Source organism: Gallus gallus, chromosome 5 (genome assembly GCF_016699485.2).
Source record: "Gallus gallus isolate bGalGal1 chromosome 5, bGalGal1.mat.broiler.GRCg7b, whole genome shotgun sequence".
In the NCBI taxonomy this organism is placed as follows: Eukaryota; Metazoa; Chordata; class Aves; order Galliformes; family Phasianidae; genus Gallus; species Gallus gallus.
Window position 1 is genome coordinate 29,691,449 of NC_052536.1, and position 27,323 is coordinate 29,718,771.

The 27,323-nt window shown below is 33.7% G+C and overlaps 1 protein-coding gene across 6 annotated transcripts in view; it reads right to left on the reverse strand.

The window, feature by feature from the left end:
• RYR3 (ryanodine receptor 3) overlaps positions 1 to 27,323 on the reverse strand; it is a 184,748-nt gene that overhangs the window by 33,893 nt on the left and 123,532 nt on the right. For 3 of the 6 annotated variants that reach the window (NM_206874.3, XM_040700714.2, XM_040700711.2), the window contains exons 56-74: positions 26,685 to 26,760; positions 26,375 to 26,498; positions 24,764 to 24,879; positions 24,391 to 24,458; positions 23,429 to 23,550; positions 18,386 to 18,435; positions 17,780 to 17,840; positions 17,450 to 17,688; positions 16,775 to 16,856; positions 14,483 to 14,613; positions 13,549 to 13,869; positions 11,959 to 12,199; positions 10,562 to 10,649; positions 10,359 to 10,451; positions 5,879 to 5,893; positions 3,041 to 3,211; positions 2,146 to 2,205; positions 836 to 967; positions 235 to 347 (exon numbers count right to left, since the gene is read on the reverse strand). In NM_206874.3, coding sequence (NP_996757.3) covers positions 235 to 347; positions 836 to 967; positions 2,146 to 2,205; positions 3,041 to 3,211; positions 5,879 to 5,893; positions 10,359 to 10,451; positions 10,562 to 10,649; positions 11,959 to 12,199; positions 13,549 to 13,869; positions 14,483 to 14,613; positions 16,775 to 16,856; positions 17,450 to 17,688; positions 17,780 to 17,840; positions 18,386 to 18,435; positions 23,429 to 23,550; positions 24,391 to 24,458; positions 24,764 to 24,879; positions 26,375 to 26,498; positions 26,685 to 26,760 — 2,303 coding nt within the window. The remainder of the gene's footprint in view (positions 1 to 234; positions 348 to 835; positions 968 to 2,145; positions 2,206 to 3,040; positions 3,212 to 5,878; positions 5,894 to 10,358; positions 10,452 to 10,561; positions 10,650 to 11,958; positions 12,200 to 13,548; positions 13,870 to 14,482; positions 14,614 to 16,774; positions 16,857 to 17,449; positions 17,689 to 17,779; positions 17,841 to 18,385; positions 18,436 to 23,428; positions 23,551 to 24,390; positions 24,459 to 24,763; positions 24,880 to 26,374; positions 26,499 to 26,684; positions 26,761 to 27,323) is intronic. The other 3 variants (XM_015287302.4, XM_015287303.4, XM_040700713.2) reach the window with 1 other exon arrangement.

Consider the following 27,323-nt stretch of genomic DNA (forward strand, 5'->3'; position numbering starts at 1 on the left):
AGCATTTTGTTTTTGAAGCAATGTGATTCCTATGGACTTTTTCCCCTCTGGTTGTCTTAAGACAAGTATTTTGCTGCTGTGAGGAATTAGCTGATACTTAACCAACACCTTTGTTTCTTAAACTCTATCACATAAACTAAACAACTAGCAAACTTGTAGTTATACACACGAGTAGTATTTCCACCAAGAAATGTAAACAAAAGTTATGGAAAAAAAAATCTTTCAGCCATTTACCTGGGTAGGTTGTATAACGGTGCCATTCTAAAACAAGCAACAACAGCTCTTTTGCGTTGTTTTGACAGAAGTTTGTGCCAAACAGCTTTCTTTGATCTCAGTGGCTGTTCAACCTATGGGAAAATAACTTTTAGTATATACAATAGCAACTCCTCACCTGTTACTCAAAGTTCTCTTTTTAACCACTGATTAACATAGCTAACAAGTCAGAAAATGTCACAAAGATCTGCTTTATTTGGAAACAGATTTATTTTTTATTTTTGTTTTTCAAATAATTTCAAAAAATACTCAGAGCTTTATATACAGTACCTCTGAATTTATCAGAGAAGCTTGAGAATATCTCATGGATGGGACTCCTTGATGTGAGTGTATTTGCAGAGGCAAATATGTCCTGAGTTTTCTCTGGACTAAAATTGAGGTACTTAGCAGATGTCATTTAAATCTTTGCATATACACATGGGGTGTGTGTGTATGCATGCATGTGCAATAATTCCTCTTATCTGGAAATGTTAATAATGACACTCACTTAATTGGAAATTATTTCTATTAGGTAATAACGTCATTCTAGTTTAAAACAATGTATAGACATGTAATTTTATACCTGATCCAGATGATACAGAGCAGCTGATATCCTCTGCACACGTTCCACATTTTTCTCAGGGTCAGGAGCCTCATCGCTCTTCAGAATGTCTTTATACAGATTTAACTGCCATTTCACAGCGGGATCATCAGACTAAAAAGCAACATATTTCATACTTAATATGCTAATGAAGATAGTGAATTTGACTACCACCACTATTTGTCTTATATTACCATACAGAATAGCTGTGTTGGAAGAGACCTGAAAGCCCAATGCAGTTCTAACCTACCTACCGTGAACAGGGCTGCCACCCACCAGCCCAGTCTGCCCAGGGCTCCGTCCAACCCGATCTTGAACACCTCCAGAGATGTGATACCCACAGCTGCTTTGGGCAGCCTGTTCCACTGCCTCGTGGCATAATGAAGAATACTATAGATGCACCCGTTTTATCTGTCCCTTTTAGTCCAAATTAGCATTTGCTGGTTGCTCAGAAAAGTAGCCTTAGATTCTGAACTCAGTTTTCAAGTAAGGTTCTATGTTTTTATTTCATGAAATCAATAAAGTGCACAGTAACATCTGTATTGCAATTAAGGAAGCACATTTAGCGCAGAGATTACTGGACTTCTGTACTCAGTACACTGTAAAGGTGTTCTACAGATTTTATTAAAACAGCTGGAATTTCAGCAGATGAAGAGTCACAGCCAACAAAAGCCCACAGTCTGGGCTTTTTTGCAACACTCATGAAGTAAATACCAAGGAACACATCAGAATACCTAGTGTGTCTAATTAGAATTTAGATAAGTTACAATTTACAGCAACAAGCCGGCCATTCTCTGCTAAAGAAAAATGAATTACTTGGATAATAATAAGATCAATGGGCACGATTTTTGAACATAATACATTTGACAAAATCTAAACAGTAGCTTGGCAAATTGTTAAGAATCAAGATGACACTAGGTTTTCTTATTTCATACATATCTTCTTCGAGATACAATTTCATTGTTAGAGTAGGTTATTAGGAGTTTCATTTTATTTTCTTCTTGGATTGAGACGACTTAAGTAATTATAACATTAAAACTGCCACTACCTCTTCCTTTACACTGGACTATTTCTACAGGACTTCCTGAAACCTGAAAATACCAGCCAAAGCCATCAAGAAACCACTTATTGCCATGAAAATATTATCAAGAAAAATGATGAAACAGTAATTTTTATAATAGCTTTTCACTTTGTTTTTCAATACCAAGATCATAATAAACAATTGCAATTTTCGTGTTTCAAAGTGCTATCCCACATCTGCATCTTTAGGACAGATTTTTTATTATTATTACCTTTTCCTGCAGATGTAAATTGTTACGTATATGCTCTTTGACTTCTTCATCAGTGTCCCTCTGTAAAAAGGTACAAGTATTTTTCAGTTTGTGATTATGATTCATTTTAAGACCATGCGCAACATCAAACAGTTACTGTTTTAATACTGAAAAGTACATATGTTAGAAGGGCTTGGGATGAAGGCTTTCTTTAACTGTGACCACAAAACTATTACTGTTACCAACAGGAAGAGATCAGTGCCTGCCCCTCTGCTCCCCCTCATGAGTAAGTCCCAGGCAGGAATGAGGCCTCCCCTCTGCCTCTTGTTCTCTAGGCTGAACAAACCAAGAGACCTCATGTCTTGCCCTGCAGACCCTTCCCCATCTTTGTTGCCCTCCTTTGAGCACTTCATAATAGTTTTGTAGCCATAGTTTTATAGTTTATATCCATAATAGTTTTACAGCCTTATACTGTTGAGCGCCAAACCACACATATTACTTGAAGGTAATACTGCACCAATGCTGAGTATTGCAGGACAGTCATTTCTTTTAGTAGTTAGCTCTACTGTGCTTAATGCACCCCAGAATAAGGTTGAATTGTTCATTCATATTGAGCTTACCATCACACAAAAGCCCTAGATCCCTTTCTGCAGGGCTGTGCTCTAGTCACTTGTCCACTTGCCACATGTATATTTAAGTGTACATTGTATAAAAATGGAAAACGACATAGAAACAATGGTAGCTGTCTGTGCACACCACTTTGTCTGCTTCACAGTTCTTCACAATTAGAAGCTGTAATTGCTTGCAATACATTGACATTTTTGCTACATTAACTGCTTAGATACTTAGGTCTTAAAGTTAATTTATTATAAGTTCTGTTTATTCTTCATTAACAATTATTACAATTATTACTTACATGGCTATATCTAGTCTTAGCCAAGGAGATGAGCTCTTGATCTCCTGGAGTACACATATTCAAGCCGATAGGAAGCATCTTTTTAAGTGCAGCTACAATCAAGGATGTTTGTATGGAGTACAAATCCCCTCTGCGTTTTGATTTCTTTCTCTCTTGATCTTGTCCTCCAGACTGAAATAAAAATATATTAAAATTAAATAAATAATAGAAAGATAAATGGATGTAATTATTCTCCAAGCACACACTTTTTCAACACATTCTTCCCCTAATGGTCCAAGGAAACCATGTTCCTAACGTAACTTATATAATTAACTAAAAATGCTGCATTAGAGGAAGAGTGTACAGTATTCAGTAGGAAACGTAAAGGAATACTTTTTATATACTCCAATGCAGAAATTACAGTAAAAGTAATATTTCAATAGTAGCAACAAAGCTTTTTATGCATTCATGTATATGAACCTAACTATATTTTCTGCACTTTTCCTCTTGAACCAGAAACAACTGTAGAGTTAAAAGCTGGGTCAGTCTCTGGGGACAATATTATTTTGCAAAGCTATAGAGACAAATTCAAGATGCTTATATTTTTCTTAGAAACTTACATAAAGATACAGACAAGTTGGGTCTGAATGAATGACTATTGTCTAATTTGCCTCAAATGAAAAATACTGCTATCTAAAAGACTTTGATTCAATGTAATAAAATGCCAATGAAACAATGCCTCTGGGAAAAGCACTGTCCTTTGGATTTGGCTAATATAAGTAAATCTGGAATGAAAAATTAATCCTTTTTACAGCTTTGGAGATCATGAATAACAGGAAAAGGAAAACAAAGAGACACCGAAGTAAACACACAACAGAATAACATTTGTCCTATCTTCTTACAATAGACAGCGTACAACAATATTTCACACAACTTTTAATTTATAAGACAGAGAACCAAAATCTTTAGAACAGATCCATATATTAAATGAACATGTGGTAAACAACAACAACATAAAAATAGCCCAGTTCTGAATTTTGTACCTAGATTAAACTCCTACTACACGCAAGGGGAGTTTTGCCTAAGACAAGATTTCAGGACTAGGCCTCCAGGCTGATAAAACACTACAAAAGAGCGAATGCTTGCACTTAACCCTCCACATCCTTTTCCCTCTGTCAATTAAGTTTTACTGGCTACTGTTTGCTTATTAATTTGTGTTCCAAATAAGGATACAGCAGAATTTGTTGCAATTCATATTTATCAATTATTATCACACTATGACCACAATAATCACTGAAAGGAAAAAAGGTAGCCATACATAATCTACTTGGTGGTAAATTTTGGCAGGTTCTGTCTTCTAGATGGTGAATCCCTGTGTATGCAGCTGGTGTTGAGAGCATTTTGCAGGTCAGAGGGAACTCACAAGGGATGTGGCTTCCTTTCTTAAGGAACTAGCAATTGCAAGAGAGTACTCTGCCTCAAAGCTTTGCTTTTAGAAGTGTGGAAATGCCTTAGAAAAAGCAATGATGCAATGGCATTATTTGTATTCTACATTGACGGCAAACAAACAAATCCCACAATGTATTACTATATTCCAGTGGCGTCACTATGCATCTTAATTAGGAATACCAAAATATACATGTATATATTAAAAAAAAGGAGGGGTGGGGGAGAAGGACAGGTATTGTTTCACTTTTTTTGCATCTTTATGCCTGGGGACATTTTACATGTCTAATTTTCCTTATGGTTTTTTTTTTTTTTAATTATTATTTAATTTTTTTTGAGATTAATGTCTGGGTATGAATAAGATACGGGGAAAAACAACTTGAGCATTTTAAAACACGGAAAAAAAAAAAGATCCATTCTGCCTTTGCCATCATATTCTGCTGTCTGTTTGCAAATCTTTCTGATAAATGTGTAAGTAGAGTCACAAAGAGAAACCTAAATAACAGTAAAGTTATGGGAAAGTTTGACAAAATCCAAGATCAGAATCAGGGCTATTTACCACAGTGGCTCAATATTAACTTAGGCTTCCAGTTCAATTAATTAAAAACTCTTTAAATCACCATCAGGGCTTCTGCTTCTTAGGGCAATTGGTGAGGGGAAAGACAAAAGGGGAAGCCATTCAAACAGATGCTAAGGGATCCACTTTACTCTTGATTATGCATCACTAATGAAGAGCACACCATAAGCTGAAAAGTATTCATCTGCATTATAACGTTTTATTTAAAAAGGTAATATAAATGATGCAAATCTAATGAACTATCGTTCATTAGAGACTAAGGAAGCCTTGAATACAAGGATTACTCAAAAGCATCCTTGCACCTCACATGATTACGAAGAATTAATTTTGGCAAAAGGTAGTATTTGAACTCTGTATCTAATTGGACTTAATTCATTCTAATGCAATCCTTTATTCTTCTGCAAACATGCCACAAGTTATAACATGTTTCTCCCATGTATTTTTGTTTAATATCATAAGCCAAATATATGTTTCTGATGACTCTACTTAGGCATCATTTTTATAATGTCTGCTTCAATATATTAGAAAAAAAGAAAAAAAACAACCAATGAAAACCAAATCAAAAACAAAACAGAATGCAGAAAGACAGCAGAGGGGGAATGTACATCTAAATAAAAAAATGCAACTTTGCTACATTTTATAGTAAATAAACATTGGGTGTTCTAAAGGGAATTTTAGCTGCTCTGGTCAAATATTGCCACTTTAACTCTGAGATAATTTATGGGACTGGGGCCTTCAAATTTGTGACGCCACTGCTATGATCAATGGAAAGAATGCTTGGAGCCTGATCATCTCTAAAGCTAAAACAAAGACACATCATGCACTTTGACCTGTACCTTTACTTGCATGGCCTGTATGAAAGAAAAATAAAGGAAAAAACATAAGTAAAAGAGATGAAAAGATGACAATTTACAGGTTAGTTATAAACTTATTCAGCTCTACCAGGACAATAAATATTGTGAATTTGTAGCTAAAAATTACAAACTGTGCATGTATAATCAAATGAGGCCTTAATGCAATAATTTTTATTCAGCTTAATTGTTAATAAATGATTGAATTTCTAAATTTATCTTGCTATTCAGCAAGATAGTGACATTATACACTAACATTTGCACATCTAATAACTAAGCATAACAGTATGCAATCATTGCCTCTTTTCCCAGTATTGTTAAAAAGGCCTATGTTGTTGGAAGTCTAGATAACACAATAATGAAAAATATTTCACCAACATAACCCTTTCCTACCCCCTCCCATAAACTCCACTTTGAAGATGCTACATTCCATTTATATACACATTTTTTCCACTGTGTAACATGTTACTGTCTTGTAGACAGCCTGAGAAAAAACTTGATTTAAGCTCATATCTCTCAGCAATACCCATTTTGAGAGCACTTTTGTAAACTTAGCTGTAACTCATACATACACTTTCTTTCCTGTGTTATGTTAATAACATACATCTATACAGTTAAAGATAACAAGACTCTCTTGTTATAGTAAAACAGCACAAAAGTTCAGCTATTACATAAAATAATCCTTGACTGGGTATGGGAAAATACTATAGGAAACTTTAGTTTAAAAACAAAAATAATAACTCATAAAACTAAATAAGTTTCCTTTTTGGCTTCAAAACTCTGAAGTCAAGCTATTATTAAAATGTCTTTTATATCCCGCTATGTCACATAATAAAGACGACCACCTGCAAATGAAGAATGACAGACTAATAATCTAATTAAGCGTTAAGCATCTTAGAATGTTCAGTACTATACTCAGGAAAATAAATTTTAACTGAAAATGTGTGAAATATGTAGATTCTGCACAGACATTGTTCATCAGACACATACTAAATATAAGTAAAACCAAGATGTTAATTTAATTTATTTGAAATGACCATAAAAGTAATTCATTCACAGTCTACCACAATATAACTAAAGGAAACATTCTCAAAGAATGGATCTCAAATTCTTGCAGAAAATCCCAGCATGAAATTCTCCAGTAATCACAAATTTGCAGGCAACATGCACTGCATACTACAAATGGGCACAACCACCACGCTTTTTCGTATAAAAACTTGAATTATTTGACAGCCTCAGACTTTTGTAATAGGCCTATCCCAAGACTTTTTAAAAATAGATACAAATTAACAGTGACAGTTGATATAATAAAACTTCATTAGGATTTCCAAGTGCTTGGTAACTGAAGTATATCCAGCCACACATTCATTTAAGATTCCAAAGCTTACACATAAAAATTGCCCACATAGGTATTACACATTTAATGTGTAAAAGTGAAAGTCAACATTTAGTCTTTCATCCCTATTAAGTATAAAGCACTACAGGGAATTATTAGAACTTAATAAAAATGCCATTTTATCCAGAAATCCATGAAAGCTTTAAACAAAAACAAAAACAAAAGTCAAAAAGCAAACCAAAGAAACAGGTTAGTGGCTGAAAAGAATGTGTTCAAATTCTCTATTTCAACACTTATTTCAATGCAGTCTGCATCACCAGTCTCTCTCAGACTGAAAGTTCTCTAACTTACCATTCCCCTCCGAGCACTCTGCTGCCATTTTTTTAGAAAAGAAAGATCAAAAAACTTTCTCAGCTGTTATTATGCTTATTTGAGAAAATATTAACAAGGTTAATATCATGAAAACACAATGGTACTGTATTTATTTTTTTTCTTTTATTTTTAATTGTGCACCATTATTAGCTATGGAAAAATAACATAATACTAATTTGTTCAATGGCTGCATCTTTTTTTTCTGCATATGGCATATGAAGATATAGAACCTTCCATGCGTGATATAACCCATATTACTATAATTACAGTACCCCATATCTTAAAAAAACTTGTTATGTCTCTGCTGTAAGGCAGACTTGCTTAAAGTAGTCTGAGATCAGCATAGATCCTTTTTCCTTTAAGAGGCTGAACTGTTGTTTCTTGGACTGATTGCCAATACCAAAATTCATGTTCACATTTATCTATACATTCTCATGCCAGATAAATACTTTACATAATTGCACTGTTAAAGATAATGTGATCAAAGAGGAACAGCTAATAAGGGGAAAGTGCTAATTATTCTGTTGTCATACACAAAGCAGTAACTTTCTGAACTGTCAGTCAAGCAGAGAATTATAAAATATACTACTCCTCTAACATAACGTGTACTTTTGATTACCCTATGAATATATCGGTAAGTAACAAACCTTGTAGCATATCCTGAAGTTAGGGTACTTAAGGTATTTTCTTGCTCATTCTAAATTCCAGAGTCTTAAAGAAAATATTCATATCTAAATGTGTGCATTAATAAATGCACTGGCGTTTAAGAACACTTTCATGACATATTGTAAAATGTTATCAATTTCCCGATTAGAAACCATATATATAAAACCAATACAACATATCTAAATGATGCCTCATGTATTGTACCAAGGCATTTACATCATTATGAAAAAAATGCCTAAATGATCAATTGTTCTGCAATCACTTGCAAAGCTATGCTACCATTTTAGCAAAATACTCAGCCATGAATAATACTGTGTTCTATTTCTGTCCCTATATTAGTAATAACCACATGTAACATCCTTGAACACCATGATCTTACATTAGTATACTTATAAAAATGTATGGGCATGTAAAGAATGTATAATTTCCCTGTGTTTCTATACCCAAACAAAGAAAAGCACATTTACACAGGCATCTAAATCTATATGTATAAAAATATATTACTTAAAATATGGGTAAGTGAATATCTAATCTCAAAACCAAAGCCTTTCATATACGGGTTATATAAATTCTTGATGCTGAATTCCTCCAATTTTATCAAAATCAAAACATTATGAAGGATACTTTTACTGGTTTGGATTTTTTTTTTTTTTTTTTTTTTTGCTGATTTGTTTTGTCGTTCCTGCCATGCCAGACTGACTGAAGTATGACAACAGTTTATGCCATGTTGCCAATACTGCTGTGAAACTCAATTTAGATTAAATATTAGTTATCTGATTCTAATTTACCATGAATTGAAATTAAAAAATTAGATCTCATTCTTATCTCCTCAGACCAATTCTAACATAAAAATGTCAAAATACATGTATTATATGTATACTTACCAAGTGCCATATTACAGAGTTTTGTGTTAGCGTGTGACTAACATCACACAGCCTGGAATTTGCCTTCTAGTACTTAATACTTGCCTCACTAATGAGGATTATACAGATACCTCAATTCTATCTTACAGTTCCTTGGAGCTATATCTTGAAAGCAAGAAAATGCATTACATATTTCCTTTCCTCCACATACAGAATTCTCTACATATTTTGAGAACTGCTGTTCGGTGTCATTTGTGATCTAAAAATGAGAAGAAGATCTGATATGTTTAGTTGCAAATTTTCCAACAACAACATTTGCCTGAACTGGGTTGCAAAATGTAGAAAAGAAGCAAAGAGGTTTTTCAAGAGATTTTTAAAAATTCCATGAGACTTTTTTTTCTGGCTCTATATTATATAAAGTCAGACTTACGTGGCAGCTAAGTTACAGATAGAATCAAAATATACAGAAATACAAAACAATAGAACTTGCTTCTTCTCTGGAATGCTTTCATAGGAGGATTTCTCTAAGCACATTATAGATATGAATAAAAGAAGCGGTTCTTTGCTATGTTTACCATCACTAATTTGGAATTAGTTTTCAACTGACTTGGGAATCTTGTTATGAGTGAGGCAGTCTTCCTCAGCTAATGTCAGAGACACTTTTTACTGTGACATTTTCTCTACTATGGAGATAACAAATGCATTTTTCCATCATCATGTCAGCATCTTATCATATTGAGTAAAAAAGAAATGAATGTGGTCATTAATAACAAACAAGAAAAGCAGTGCACGTATGGCACCCTATATGTATGAATAAAGACTTATATGCAAATACAGCACTCCTCCCGTCAAAGCTGATAAAACAATACTGCGATTCACAAGAAAAAGTTCAGGCAGTCAATACTTCCTCACTTATTTTACAAAATATTCTGCTTTTATTTTCTTAAAGGACCAACAACCTATATTACAACCTGTGTTCTTTTATATGCGTAGCTACTTCCAACCAAGTTCTTTGTTTTAATCTTCTGTCTTTGAAAATTTAGCAGATATTTAATAACTAACTCATTGTGCATATCTACTTCCATGTCTGTCATCAATAAGCAACACTGTTTTTTGTTTCTTCCATCAGCCGAGAAGCAGCAATCTAAGCAGATTTTCAGAGACTTCTTCTAACATATTAAACGTATGGTGAAAGATTGAATTGATCCAAAAATTGTTATTAACTTACTTTAGACATCTTGCTCTTGGTATCTCCAGTTAAAAATGCCAAATTGTTGATTTCATTCTGAATGACAAAATTTTGTTCTTCTCTTTTGAAATTCTATAAATAAATAAATAAACAAATAACTACCAATTCCATTCATCTGCATGTACTTCATTTAGATTTATGGATATAATGAATTGGGGGAAAAAGTATACATCTTGTCTTACATGTGATTTGCACCACAGGATAAAAACTTCAGCTACCATTCGAAACAGTTCATCAGAATCTGCATCTGGTTTCTTTAGCCAGTTGGCTCTGATTAAAAGAAACAAAAGAAAATAAAATTAAGAAGTTTAAAATGAGAATTTTAATAATAGATATTGCTCTGTTTAAGAGATTGGGTCACTTTTGTGTAGCTAATCATAGAACTTAACAACAATTTCTTCAATTTTCCATTCCCACAGCCACAGAGATCATTTTTATTGGCAGCTTAACTAGTCTCCAGCAAAACCCCTAGTTCTTGGATACTTATTTTTGCTTGTCACCCTGCCCCTGGTGACAACACATTTTTGTGCATTCTATGACAGAACTGGAAAACAAGCCTTGCTGAAAACTCTGTTACTGAGTATTTATCTTCTTTTTCCTTTTTTTTTTTTTCCCCATTTTATACTATTTTTTTTTTCTTTTTAATCAAAACTTTGTGTTGATCAAAAAAATAATGGGGTGAAGATGAAGAGTTAAAGGATTTGAATGAGTGGATAGGACTGTAAGGAGTGTCTGCTTTAATGATTTTGTTTCTACTCCACGAACTAATACAACTTTGTTCTGGATCCGTCTTCACACGGATGCTCAGAAATCCTGGGCAAGTTAACTAACAGACACAGCTCTCTCTAAGTTACAGAGCACTAATGTCCCCATAAATATATGGGCATCTGACAGCCTCCATGAAAGGAATTATTCCATTATAATATCCTCATTTACTCCATCCTCATCCAACTCTGTAGTTGGATTTCCAGACAGCCAAGTGAAGTCTCCTTTTTAAAAATTAAGTGCTCCCTTGTCACCAAGTCTGAATTAGTAAAGTCTAGTTCATCTAGAATTAGTAAATAATTTTTAGTGAAAATTGGTTCACAGAATAAATGAACAAGCCTGCAATTAATAATGCTCCTAACTATCCTGTTATGTACTAGCATCTAGGAAAATAAGAGTACTGATTGCATACTTTAGAACAGTGTTGCTAAGGATAGTACTAAGTTAGATTCTTAGATAATACAGATATTTCAGGTACTCTTCTGAAGAGGATCTTGGGGGCATTTTCTGGGGCAAAGAAGAGAGAAAACAGACACAGAATAATCTTTAAGTAAATTGTTGGGTAGAAAATCTTCTAGTCAGCCCAAAGGCAATACAGTATTATCCAGATGCTTTTATCACCTTCTTAAAAAAAGACACACACAAAAGAAGAATGCCTTTGTGGCATTATCTATACATAGTGATTCAAATGAAGTGAAATAGCTTTTTGCCCCTTTGTTGTTTAAGAGTTTTAGCCATGTTTTTCTTTCTGAAAGGCATACTCTTGTGCAATAACGTTGGGTCATTCAATTATTGAGTTCAATTATTAGTTTACCTGTTGTTGTCTACGTAACGTATCAGCATTGGATAGAAGGCATAGAGGTCTCTACAAAGAACAGCAAACTCATCAAGAATAAGTAGCTCAGCTTCTTGAGTGTCACTTTTACTGTCTGCTCTCAGTTGCTCCTCTTCCATCACAATCTTTATAGCTTTCTTCTTCAATTTCTCCAGTGTTGGAATAAAGTGAGTTTTCAGCAGATCAGGTCTGGCTTTGCTGATGATAGGTTGAGCATAAACTATGCATAAAAATATATTTGATCTTATGATTAATATACAATTGATACTTCTAACTGTGTTAACATGAATCCTCTGTAGTTACAGAAAACCAAGCTCATAGTACTCCATGTATTTCTAGTGAAACTATTAATTAAATTATGAATACAGCTTTCTCAACCATGTGTACTGAGAGATTAAAAGACAGTTACTGGGAATTCAGATTATATATTTCAGTATTATGTCACAGAATCATAGAATATCTTAATTTGGAAGGGATAGTCATGTCCAACTCCTGACTGTATGAGTCACCATCCCCCCAAAAGTACTATATTTCTGTGGGTGTTCTTGAAATCATTCTTGAAATCCATTGGGCTTTGTGCCATGACCATTGCCCTGTGAAGCCTGTTCCAGTGCTTGACTACTTTCTGATGAAGAACCTTTTCCTAACACCAACCTGATTCTCCCCAGATGCTGCTACATGCTGTTCCCTCGGTCCTGTCACTGTCACAGAATCATAGAACCAGAGATCCCTGAGATCAGATATCAGCTGCCCCTTTGCTCCCTTCCGTAAGAAGCTGTAAGGCTGATAAGAGTGCTCCCTTCCGTCTTCTTTGGGCTGAACAAAGCAAGGGACCTCATCTGGTCCTCATACATCTTGCTTCCAAGGCCCTTCACCATCTTTGTAGTCCTCCTTTGGATGCTCTCTACTATCTTTGTGTCCTTCATATCTTTGAGGGTCCAAAACTCAAGATGATGTTGCACCAGCACAGATCTAATCTAATAATCTAATAATAAACTTATAATAATATAAGGGGATAATCCCTTCCCTCAACTAAGAGGGCTGTGCTTGATGTGACGCACCCCAGGATAACTTTGACTACCAGAGCAATTTAGCTACCAGACTTTTGGCAAGTCACATATCTGTAACCTGGTCAAAACCTCAATACGATTGAGATTAAGACAGAGCGTCCTCAATAAAATAGGGTGGGTTTTTTTTTTGTTTTGTTTGTGGGGGGGGTGAGAGGGCAGGGGGAATGGGTGGCATACAATGTTTAAAACTGTAGGCAAAAAAATTCCTGTTTGGACTTCATCAAGTGAAAATGCTAATAATATAATGCAGCTCACTAGAGTAAAAAAAATCTTACAAGAATTACACTATACCTCTTCTTACAGAGAGGCTACAGCGCATACATAAAAATAATATTGAACTTAAAAAAAATAACAGTTATTATTGTTCCTTATCTGCTTTTTACCTAACCAATCCTCTACTTTTAATTTAAAAAAATATTAAATCATAGGGTAATATGGTAAATTATAGTTCAGTAATTACATATTGGATACAGATACTCTTTAGAAATATTTACAGTACCTGCAATTCTCTTCATCCAAGATGCTTCATCTATTCCCAGATTGTTGTTAATGATTTTCAGAATATTTCCCAGAATGATGCTCAGATGCTCAGATGTTATCATCGTACAGCAAGGGCCAGCACTTTCAGGAACACTCTCAGACCCTCGTTCCCACCAGTAGGACAAATAGTTGCACAGCATGGGTAAGATAACCTCAATTACATGTGGCATTTCAGTATACCTTGCTCCAGACTCTGCTAAATTATTAATTTCCTTTATTAGTCCATCCAGCTGAGGGATCTCTGGACACATCTCCTCTACTGTATCAGGCATACCTAAAACTGCAGGCAGAAAATGAAAGGGTAGAATATGAAAAGGTTAATTAAAAAACACAGGGGGAACATCTATATTCATTTATGTTTAAATCCAAAATGCAAATAACAGTTTTGCTATTTCAGCATACAAACCAGTTTTGAGTAATATAGCAAACAGTTTATGGGTAAAATTAAAATTCAAGTATGCCTTGTTTACAAACTCTACACACGTCTGTCTCCCACTTCAGATAGATATTGGAATCTGTCAAGACGAAGTTGGATAGAAGCATGTGAAGAAAAACTATGTAAAAAGACACCTGTTCCTTAAGGTTACATGGAATCACAGTCACGTTCTGTCAGAACTTCCCTATGTATAACTGCATTAGAGTACTGGCAAGACAACTAAGCAGGAATGATATTTTTCCTGTTCACATAAATAAAAAAAATTGACATCTGCTAGGGGAAAGGGAACAATGTTAACAGTCTTAACAAAACAGGGCAAGGTTAAAATGAGAAGTAATCTTATAGCAATAATAGGAGTTTTGTCCTTTTTTTTTAATTATTACAATTTGTTTCTAATATTTGGATAGGATTAAACAGCTTTCCTCCCCTCCTTCCCCCACTGAGGAATAGTACTTACTTGCTCTTTCTCTTGCACTTTTTGTGTTGAAGACAGACAGTGGGTTGTAGTGGTTGAGAGAAGGTTCAAGGAACGCCACTGGAATGGCTGCTGCAAGAGATGCTAAGCACTCACCAAGTGCAGGACGTTGCCTGTATATGACAGATACTAAAAGTTATCAGAGAAGAAAAGATTTTCACTAGGCTTCCAGTTTCTAGCATATGTTATAAAACTGCAGTAACATTTATTGCTAATATAATTTATCATTCTAATACAGAAACTATTTTGAGAATTTTGAAAAAGTTTTATGTCTCACATGAACAAAATGTACGGGTACAGGAAGCAGCTGAAAAAAGGGAAGCAGAAAAATAAATCTAAACAATAAAACATCATCATCATACAGCTGCATAAATACTATTTAGAAAAAAAAAAAAAAAGAGGGGGTGGAAATGTATAGATGAGGGTGCCTGAGAAATGAGTTAGTTCCTTTCAGCAGAAGACTTAGACTCACCTAAAACTGAAGCTAAATTATTCGGAAGCTCTTGAGCAATGTTTATATAAGATTTTGTTACACGTGATACACAAATTGCTTAAAGACAACACTTTTCATCTTTATATATATATGTATGTATATAGTGTGGAATAGCTGTGAGAATTGAAAATTCTTAGGAGTGCTGTTTAGGTAGAGATGTTCTGAGGGACAATAGCATAAAATATTTTTTGTAAGCATATGTTTATATATAGATATACCAAATGGAACGAGTCACTACATTATTCAAACTGAAGAATAACAAGTCTTTTAAGTTTCCTTCATTTCAAAAAAACATTCCTTGTTATCTGACCTGAAGTTAAAGAAAAAATGGCATTTTGATCCTAAAGCTGAGCACTGCTTAATTTCAGTAACAGTGTAAGTCAGCTCAACAACTCACACAAGTCTTACTGAAATATTGAGCAGTGTGTTTGAAATCCTGCTGCCCACCTGGACACTGACATCTGCCTACAACCTTATTTTAAGGTTCTGAGTGAGTCTAGTGAAAGTTTAGGGGACTAACTCATTTCTTGAGATGAATTTGATCTGAGAATCTTTAAGGAGGCAACTGATGTAAGTGATTCTACACCCATATCTAATACAACTATCCAGTGTTTGTGGCCAATGAAGTATAGGGCTGTGCTCTTCCTATCAAAAAGCAACTCAAACACGATAATCTTCTAATTCTTGTGAGATCACCCTGACTCCTAGTTACAGTAGGAGTGAGGCACTACCTATCTTGCCCACAAGATCTGTGTCAAAGCATATTTAAAATTTCCAAGTCTAGAAGGAAAAAAAAGAGCCCAGCTTTGTAACGGATGTATAAGTGACTGAATGCGTGCATATATGTGAGAATATCTTTTTCACACAGGAACATGCATGCAGGGTGGGGAGAAATAATTTTCCTGCAGAAAGTCCTTGCATTTTGCATGAAAGAATTGCTGAATAAACTCTGAACAGAAGGAAGTGAAGACCAGCAGTATTAGGCAAATGCAGGTAAATATTCTAACTGGACTATAGAGCTGAATTTCCTTGGTGTCTCTCAGACTCTGTGAATTTTAAACCTTTGATTATATGATCATGTAGAGTGCCTAAACAAAAGCCTTCAGAAGCATAAGGAAGGGTCAGTGGTTACCTCTGCTTCTGTCTTGTGATAGACCAGCCATTAGGGTCCCCTTTTTTGAGTGCCTAGGGATATAAGCCTCCTCTAATGGAAGAGGGTGTAAAATTCCAGTTTTGGAGCATATCATAGCCACTAGATTTTTCAAATTTTAATACTCACATTTTAAATAATGCAAGTAACTGTTAAGTGAGTTTCCTTTTTAGAGTTAAAGGCTGCCAGAAGCTCTACTTGTGCTAAGGATTTTATGATCTAGATGCTTATTCTGAGAACTCCGTTTAGAGTCATGCATGAGACAGACAGTAATTACTTGATCTACTTATTACAGCAGCATGTCTGGTAACATGCAGTAACCAAACTTTGGGAAGTTTAATAATGGCCCATGGAAAAAAATTAGCTTTCTCTATGGTTAAACTAAAATCCCTGCAGATAAACCACAATATCAGGGTGAGTTTTGTTCAGTCAGCTTTTGTTTAGTCAGACATTTCTTTGTGTAGAACTGAATCTAAGATACAGGCAACTACATTAAACTTAAATTGAATATTAAACATTTTCAAACTGTTTCTGATTCACTTTTCATTCAAACTGCTTTAGTACATTAAGAATATGTTCCTATTAAAAAAAAAAAAAAAGATTTTCACGTGCTGAGTTTTTCACTCAATACCTTTCAACATAGATGTTCTTCCCAGTCCCAAGGGAATAGAGGCTACAAAGAATTCTGTAACATGAAACTTGTACATCACCCACTAGAGAAAAATAAGAAGCAGATAATAAGAATTTATTCAGCTAAACACTACTTTCTAAATATAAAAAACAATGACAGATCATCAGATATTCCAAGAGGCCAGCAGGTATTTGTTAATAAAATAGTGCACATTATCACATTTGTAGAACAATTTCGATCTAAACCTCAACAGTCTATACGCATAAACTCTAGGAACATGATCTAGAGCCATCCCACCTTCTTGAAGCTTTTCCATTGCTTTTTTAATTATCTTCAGGTCTGGAGCTGTGATCTTAAATACATATAAGAAAGTTTGGAACAACATATTGCTGCATCTCAAGGAATTTGAAAACTAAAATACAGAAACAAATAATATTGAGGAAACTTTAAAATAAAATAATGAAGAAAGAAATGTTTTTCCAACATACGGAAATAAAACCACAAGGAATAAAAGTGAGTGTTGTCTCCTTTAATCTAATAAGGCAAAAAAAAAAAAAAAAAAAGTAACAAAATAAAGCAAACTTATCTTCTGGGGAAAACTTGAGTCATTAATTGTTAAAAAGGCATTTGTATTATTGTAACATCATAAACTTCAAAATTAAATAAAATACTTACAAAGCAAATCAACTCCAAAATGATACTGTGAAATATGCTCAAAAATTGAAGTCAAGACAGGTAGCAATGCTACTGTAGTATAATTGATGTTCTGTGAAACACCTTTGATTTGTGTTCGAGAATGGGTAAATTTTCCAAGTTTAAGATTTTCTGAAGTTTTTTCCAGATCTTCAGCTGCATTTTCAAAAAAAGCGCGCAATCCAGCTTTAACTAGCTCAGATCCTGATTTCATAACAGTTCTGAAAAATAACAAGGGAAAATCTAACTGCCCTTGAAAACCTTGACTACATCTATAATAGTTCACAATCATTATGAAAATTTACAACTTACCGAGTGTCCAGAGACTGAGCTAAGATGTGCAGGCAGCTCACCATTGTTGTAGAATCACTACCTGTTTAGAGAGAGAGACTGTGAGAGTAAATAACATAGAGAATGTAGGATAATCTAATGATCCCAAATGTCACTATTGAAAATACGCAGGTAAATTAAGACATGGAATACATCTCTTGCCCCATGTCACTGCAGGGAGAGTTACAACTGGTTCCAAAACTTTCTTCTTCTTCATCTTTTTTTTTTCTTTTTAAAGTGCATTTGTATAAAAGAAGTGAAAAGAGTAACGAGAGCCTACTTAGGTTTCATTTTCATTACTTGACTCTTCAGTATGCCAAGCACTGTATCTTGTGGTGCCTACACTTCTTTCTTAGTTTTCTTACTATTACCTTTGAAACAGATATGTTTTATTTCCCTACATCCCCCTAGCCAAACAATAAATTAACCATCAGATTCAACTGTCAGGTGGTGGAAATCAAACCAATTAGTGTATGATGAATCTTGAAAAGCAAGGAAGAAGTAACCACAAAAGCATGAGATTTTAGAAGTAACTGTTGGATATTCTTCAAATTTTTAACTTTATTGAGATCTTACTTAACAACTTACCAAAAATTGAGATCCTATGTCTAACAAGAGCAGCTAGTTTGCAGAACAGGCTAAAGTAGAGAAGAAGAGAAAACAGCAAGACAAGACAAAGATTAAAGATTTGTTTAGAGAATACTAAGAATATGAAAGAAAACACATATAATTTCTGGATGGTGTATTTAGAATGACACATGAAGATAGCAGTCAGTCAAATAACTACATTAAGCAGCACAATCATAGAAGCTTCTGCATTCTCTCATTTTCTAAGCTTCTCTAATTATGAAATGACTTGAGACATTAAATTTTCTTTCAGAAGATTCCAACAATTATGTATTATGTGGTTGAGTCATTCTTTATGTCTAGGATTTTTTTCTGAATAAGAAATTTAATAAGAAAACTTGAGCAGCATTTCCTTGTTTTACTTCATATTCTGTGGGAAACTAGTGTTACAACTCTTCTAAGAAATTCAAACAATTTGAGAAGGTATTCTTTGCAAATATTTTGCCAACTGTGTTTATTCACTGCTCATTATAAGATGAATCCTGAAATATAGATTTCTAGCAAGTATGTTAGGAGCTTGGTCTGTCTAACCTATCCATCAAGATAATATGATAATTAAGGTAAAGGGCTATCTTAACTTCTAAAACTAAAGACAGCTAGGCAGACTTTTTTGTTGGTGTGATACACTTTACAAATGGAATTAGAATATAACAAAATGAAGTAAACATTCCTTAGAAACAGATGTGTTCTCTTAATAATAACAACAGATTGTCATTGTGATCTTTGAAATAAAAGAAGGTGTATTTTTTTTCTTCCTAAGAGGAAAATACAGATAGCTAATTTTCTCAACTGAGAACAGAAAAGAATTCTAAGATATTTCTAAATTTTTAATGTTAGACATCTAACTTCTTTCACATGCCTTTATGAAGACATTTTGCAAAAGACTTATCAGCATCTCTCTAGCTTTATAAATCTGACCTGAGTGATGTTAGGGAAGTCATAGGATCATTCACAGACTGATATTAGATGGAATTAAATGAGAATTCCCTCCTCCTAAACCTGAGCTCACTTCACCAGCTACTGGAGTATCAGCAGCTATCTTGTACTCTTGTATAAAATATACCTGACAGCTCAGTAAAGCAGCATATTAGGAACACTGTTATGTGAAGCTGTTATATAAAAACTAGAACTAAAAATAAATAAGATGGCAGTAAACAAATTGTAAGAATAATTTAGAAAAAAAAAAGTATGTTGTAAAATAAATGGGAGGAGCCTAGTAAGTTCAGTTCTAGGCCTGGACTTATGTAACCACAAGCAAATAAACTTTACTTTCAAAATCTGCTTGTACTGAAGAAAAGAGATCAGTGCTGTCCAGTGGAGTGAAGGAAAGCAAAAGAAATTTGAGGAGCTGACAATTAAAGTAGGAAAGCTTGAGAGTAAAACACAGTTTGAAGATTATAATACAAAATCTCTCACAGAAAATAACCTGTAGTACACTTTCAACAGGGAGAAAAAAATAGGAATAAAAATATTAGATTATGGTCCTACTTAAGTACATATTAAATATTCAACTATATATGTTGATTGTAGAAAAATGAAAGACAACATATTATAAATTAAGAGGAAACTGTCTCCTCTGAATTGAGTTATCTACAATAACTTTGAGTCAAATGGTTGATTCCAACTAAATCTGACACAGTACAGTTGTCTAAAAAATTACTGAATTCCAGAAATCAGGGACAAGGCAGAAGTGAGCAATTGTGTAGAGCAGATAGAATCCATAATTACCCCTAAAAAGCTTCATCCTGGTATTTTCACATTTTCTGATATCTAAAATCTAATCATGAGACCATTTAAATCACCCAACAGTGGGATGAGCTTTGATCAGAAACTGATACCAACAGTGAAAAACAAATCCAGCAGAAACTAAACTTTATTAGTTCTGTTGCTCACTGAATCATTTACTAATGGTTTTGATGCTATCTCCCTTATGGAGATATTTGCTCATGGTGGAAATGGGGAAACATATTGGTACTCTGTAGCAGCATCTTTTAGGCTGATGACTTAGGCATGAATGATTTCCAAAATAGAAATTCAGTAATGTCAGAACTGAATGTACATGAAAGCTCTCTTAAACCACAGCCTACTGCTTGAATGTTTCAGTGAAGAATATAACTCATATTTTCTATAGAAGCCTTGAAAACTAACTAGGATGTGACTAGCTATCCTTTGTATGCCCTTTATTCCAGACTCCATCACAGATATATAACAAAGGTTCACAGGACCAGGGTGGGATTCCCTGACTTGTTTCCTTTTAGCTATCATTCTAATGATGACAGAAGCAGATGTCTTCTCAGTGTATCCAACTGAAAACCAGGAGGGAAGATGAAGAAATGGCGACAAGCCATTTGTGAATTCTGACACTGGAAGTAATAGAATTTCAAACAATAGTTCATTAATGGGAATGAGGAGCCTTAGGAAATAGACAAGCTAGAATAACAAAAATGAACAGATGAAAATGGTCCAGGATAGATCTCTAAGGACTTCCCAAGCATTTCCTAACAATACTGTCTTGCATATGTACCATATGTTTTCCTCAGTAAACTCTTCATCATCCTTCAGTTTGTTCCAAGCTTCATGAAAACATTCAAAGGTAAGATTAAAAAAGCAAACAAAAAACAAACCAAAAAAAAAAAAAAAAACAACTCCTCGTGCTGTTCTCTAAAGACATTCTAGCACAAAGCTATTAATTCTATTTTTTTTAAACTAAAAGCCAGACTCCAAAATCAGTTAGTAAACCTCAACCCCAAATGACAGGCTGGAATTGTTCTCTGTTTTCACAGATGGCAAATGGTGCATTATAGATGTTCTTTCTGCAGCGTGGATAATGGCAAGAAATACAGAATTTCCTGCAACAATAGGTCTGATTTTCCATACCTAGGACCTTTCACAAGGCCTGGGCAAAACTTTTCTGTGATCAAATCCATAGTGTTAGTCTGCTTGCAAAATAGTCCTGTTTCATAATGTCTGATATACAAATTCATTTTAGGGAAGTTTTAGGCCCAGAAAGCTATTCTTTTCTTTATCCTATAAAGTTGGCTTAAATCTTGCTGTAATAAAACTTCTGAAAAGGGTTTATAACAACAGATCTTTTTTTCATATACTGTTTGTGAGATGAACTAATTAACAATTATTCTGAGGAGAAAATATCTAATTGTAAATAAAGATACACAGTATTCTGAGGAGAAAATATCTAATTGTAAATAAAGATACAGAGATTCTGATCAAAAAGTCACAAGAAAACAGTTTATATGGATATACTATATGTGAAGGACAAAACTCTGAAGTGTTTCTCAGTAACTTGCTCCCCAGTATGCTCTTCATTTTCCATTTTCTCCTTAAAAGAAAGATTTTCACCCAACTGCTAACACAGTTATTCATATTGGTTTGATTTTATGTCATTTCCAGCTAGAAAACAAGCCATGAGCATGAGAAGAAATAAGTAAAGTGCATACACACAAGTCAGTGTTTATGAAGTATACCTGGCAAAGCTAGTGATAAAAGTCATTAAAAAATATAAGACTATATTTTTAAATTTTCCTTTAACTGTACAATAAAAGAATCAGTGACACAACCCAAGTAATGAGGATAAAAGTCATTCAAAAGCTGTTTTATTCCCTGAGAACTAGATGTAAGCAATTTAAATTTTACCATTCCATCCTGAGTTCACAACCTAAATGTTCCCTTAATAGATTTTCTATTCCTGTGTATTATTTAGTATTTAATATTCATTTCACTTCTAGTGGAGTATCATTTGCAGCACAACTGAAAGCAAGGGTGCATGAAAATAGCTTAGATAAGCTAGGGACATGATGCTAACGTGCTGGAGAACTGCTATTAGAAATAACATTGTACTGTGAGACTTAAATGATTTTATAAATATTGATTTTTTCCTGAAATTCTTATCATCATTCTGCCTATACTGAAGAAAGCACTTGCATTAAATGGTGTGTTTTATATTCCTAGTCATGTCTGTGCCATAGTCTGGCTATGACAGCTATGACAGCTGTTATCTTCTGAACATTCTTTCACGCAAGATGACTGCATTTTGCAAGGCTGTTAACATTTCAATGTGTAAAACTTCAAGTCTGTAACCTACTTCTGAAGCTCACATCCAGAAAATGCATACTGCCCCCTTTTACATATTGTCATCATTATTGTTAAAAGTTTACTTACAACCATAAATATGAAATTAACGCGCAAACTATTTTAGTGATTTTTCCCACTCCTTCCTTAATTATAGAGCTACTACACACTTTAGATAAGGTTGAAATTTTTACATTCTTCTCTTAGGAAAACAATCTAATTTATTGTATCAAAACTTCATATCCTCTATTTAGCAATTGAACTGAAAGTAGACAAGCTTCTGTGGTTTTGAGCTCACGTCAAACCAGAGAATACTGGATAACACTACAAAGAACAAGTGATAACATGGTACATAGCAATATGAAATGACTTGCTGTTTTCAGCCTACAATGAAGTCAGTAGGAGGTAATGCTAGTAGAGTTGCTTAGTAGGCTGTCGGTTGTGGCATTAATAGGGTTGTTAGCATCCATAAAGACATGCTGCCATCATACAATGCAAGACACTAGAGAGACATTCAGTCATATCTATTTTAAGCTAGAATACTTTTAAAAAAGTGTAACTTCATAATGTGTAGTTTTTTAAGTAGTTGAATATTTACCATTGCTTCTACAGGAACATTAAAAGGATAAAGACCTTCATTACAAGTGGAAGTGATGGCAATGATGCAGAAACTTAATTTATATATAATTAATAATGAATATAATTAATAAATTGTAATATGTAATTTAATTCTTCAGACATATATTAAAGAATAGCAAAATAAGGAATGCCAGTCAACATCTGCTATTCTGCTAAAAAATTATATATCAGGGAAGTGAGATTTTGAACGATCCATAAAGTGAGCTATGTGAACTATCCTCAGAACATTTTTACTACTTAGATAGAACCCTCCTGTGTGTATCTTCATTTTCTACTTACCTTGCTACCATTTCCTTTTCCTTATTTGATGCATATCCACTGCTACTAAGTGTTTTTGTTGGAGAAGACAGGAAGTACAAGCAGTGATTTGTAAAGTACTGATCAACTAATGGTAAAAGAACCTAAGAAACAGAGATACAAAATGTATTTTTCGTAGAACACAATGATAACACAATGATAAGGGTAGCATGTAGCAACTGTAGCAATGATCTGATTAGTTAAAGTTAATTCAAAGTATTTTAGAGGCTCTGTAATAGTTGTACTTTCTCATTTCAGACCCAGTCATATAAATTAAAATCTAACGTATTACAATTTTAATTAAAGTTACATAAATATTGCATGGTATAACACAGATCTATTTTGGATCTAATACTACAGTGTTACTCTTCTCTCATTCAACACTGATAAATATCACTGAAGTAGGAGGAATTTTCCTCTCTACTGTTCACATAATTGCCCAGATATAAAAGGAGAGGGTCTTTTTTTTTTTTTTTAAGTTACTAAGTAATCCTAAATATCTGATTACTGACAGCATTTGTCTTAGTATATTTACAACACAAATGTGTAAGAAATGACTAAGCAATAATTAGACAGTACTACGACTTTAGTGTATACTGAGTAAAAGAAAAATTCAGAAATTATTTATATGTTCATTGTATTTCATTTCATCTAATAAATTAGCTGCTTTTAGCTTTTATGTTCCTTCTCATATATAATCTTTTCCAACACTTATACTGAAATATTTTGAAATATTCTGAAATACTTGAACCCAGAAAATATGTTGAAGTAGTTTTGAACACATTTGGAAATATCTTTTAACAACATACCATTCATTGCTTACCAGGAAAAAAAAATGGGAAAGATATATTTCTGTTATCTGACAAGCAGTCTTAAATTACAGAATTCCACATTCTGTACAATGGAATGCATATTTACATTACTTGAAATACTAAATCACTCACTTTGGCAAAGAATTTTATTTCTTGGTCATGTGGGGATTTTTCAGTTTTTCCACTGGTTACAATGGCTTCTGCAAAGATAAAGACATGAATAAGAAGTTGTCTAATAATAAAAAACACAACAGCTTTTTGATATAATTTTACAGACTTAGTTTTTAAGGATGCAATCAAAACAGCAGAAACCATTCAGTATTGAATATATACTGGCTAAGATGTCCAAGAACTCAATCTACAAATTAACAGACAGAATTACACTTTCTTGAAGGCAATAAAACCAGAAGTCACTACAAATTTAGACACAGCAACTAAAATATTTATATATCAACTTGAATTATTTTCAAAAAAAAAAAAAAAAAAAAAAAAATTGGCAACTTACCCAAATGTGCAATGAACTCTTGAGCAGAATCAACATATTTTAAAATTTTCTTCAGAAACTTGAAGGCAAACCTCTTTTCCATGGATGAAGCATCCAAATCCATGTCATTCAGACCCCTATATTAGAAAGTATTAAGATAAACTGCATTGATAAAGATGATATTATAAATGATTATAGCATTATAAAGCATTCCATTCCTTATAATCTTCTACATATGGTAAATTTTCATTAACATAAATGACCTCCCACAGCAACTCTTCCTTGTCAATTGTACAGCAAGAAACATTCAAATCAGTGCAGGTTTTTCTAAGAGATTTGATAGCTGTGGATATATGTATCTAAAATATAAGTGTTTTAACATAAGAACTTCAGGGAGATGTTGCTGCACATCATGCAGCATGAAAACATGGTTGAATGAAAAACATGGTACATTTCAATCTAACAAAGCAATGCACTGGTGACCTCATTTCTGCTACTGGCAGTTTAAAGCGCCAAACGCTTTGGAAGTCTACAACTACAGCTTAAAAAATAAAAATAAAAATAAAAAAAATCAGCCTATCTACCACATTTTGTTTAAACTTTTCACTGTCACAATTTGTTTTTAATGAAAAAAAACCTGAAGTCAAAACGGCTTAAACTTTTGAATGAAAACATAAATATAATTGACAAATTACTACACTATTCAAAGCATATGAAAAATTACAGCAATATGTGATACTTTCTGAAGAAGCATATATTGTTCATTCCCTGAGACAGACTCATAATCTAAATGATGACTGGTGAGTGCAAGATTGAAAAGAAATAAAAGTATTTGTGGTTTGCTGCACCTAGTTTTACAGGATCAATTTTTCCTGTAGCTACAAATGAAACCTACCTCAGTGAAGTTCTAAAATTCTTTAGGATCACAAAAAAATATACTTTAGAAGAAACTTCTGAAAGCCATCTAACTTACAAAAAGTTTTGTTCATGAATACACTGTAGATTAAAAAAATGTTTAATGCTAGCAAAATTGCAATTTTGCATGTGTTCAGTTATTTTGATGTATTATAAATAAATGCTAGCTATGGTACAGTAACTCACAGTTATATCATCAAAAAACAAAAATACAGCATATTAATAAACTATTTTTATTTTGACAGAATAAGCCCCCATAGACAAGAGTACTTTCAGGTAATAACATCTAGTGTTCTATTTGAACAAGTTCAGGAGCAAGTGCCCACAAAACAGCCACTTTGTCTTACTTCAGAGAACTCAGAACTTTTTTCTCAAGAACTATGTTAACATAGGCATTTTCTTACAGTATCAGACCTCAGATTTATTTTCCCATAATTATACTAACGGCTGCTAGTTGCTAATTTAGAAGTTTTGGATAGTCTGTTTGCTGAATAATAGTAGTGTTGCTTGTCTTATTTACTGTGATCATGGACTTATTAAAAAGGTTAGCTGTCTTCACTATTTCAGATGGGTCTTTCTGAACATAAAAGTAACAAGGACTTTGATGTACAGAAGACATGTCAAAGAGTAATTATGTTAATACCTAACAGAATGCAGTGTTTATTATTGTTCATGCACTGAATGCAAGCAAGTAGTTCAATAAAATTAGAATCTTACCGAGATATGATTATGCCATTCACTTGAAGGAATTTAAACAGCTCTTGTGCCTTTTCACGGTCCCGTGATTTCTCCTTGGCTGTGAGTGTGTCATAAGGTACCAATAAAGGATGACTGCCCCCACCTGTGGTGAGTTGAGAGAACTGTAAGGTTTTTTTTTTGTTTTGTTTTGTTTTTTTTTTTTACTAAGGTTTATCTTTCTTCAAATACAGAAACTATTCAATTTAGATTGTTTTACACTATCTCCTTTCAGACCTTTTTTCCTCCCTCGTTTTGTCTTTTCTGTGTGGTTCACAGGATTCTGGCTTACCTTTGCTTTCCAACTCCATTTTCTTCTTTTTGGCCCATATATTATGGTAGTTTTCTGCCATTACCTCAACCATTCCCTGCATTGCCATCAGGAAAAAGAAGATGATGCAAAATTAAAAGATTATAATTAAATTTGTAAACTCATGTAAGTCAACAGTCTTGAGTATAGTCTACGGTCTTTCATAAAGGAACATCACCCACAGTCCATGCATGGCTGACTTGGTCCATGCATTCAAGGACTGACATCAGTAAAGTGGGGAAAAAAAACCCCACAGATGCTTTCACATAAAGCAGTGGAAGACTCAATTAATAATTACTATTATAATTATTACCTTATTCTAGCTCTTAAGTGGCTCTAGTCATAAACTAGTTTTTATTAAGCTAGGGACTGAAATTTATTAAATGAAAGGAGAGAAAATGTCTGCTAACAGTATGATGTCTAAGAGTTGAACTAGTATGAAAAGAATCTATGCCGAAGGTAGGCATTAGCTATCAATCCTCCCCAAAGGCTATTTTCAATGACAATGGGAAGACAATATACAGAGAACAGAAAGTTTAAATCTTTCTGCACAGATGATGACCCTAAACTAAATAAAAACATCTTTTTCAGGAAATGAGAACTCTTTGCACACAAATACTC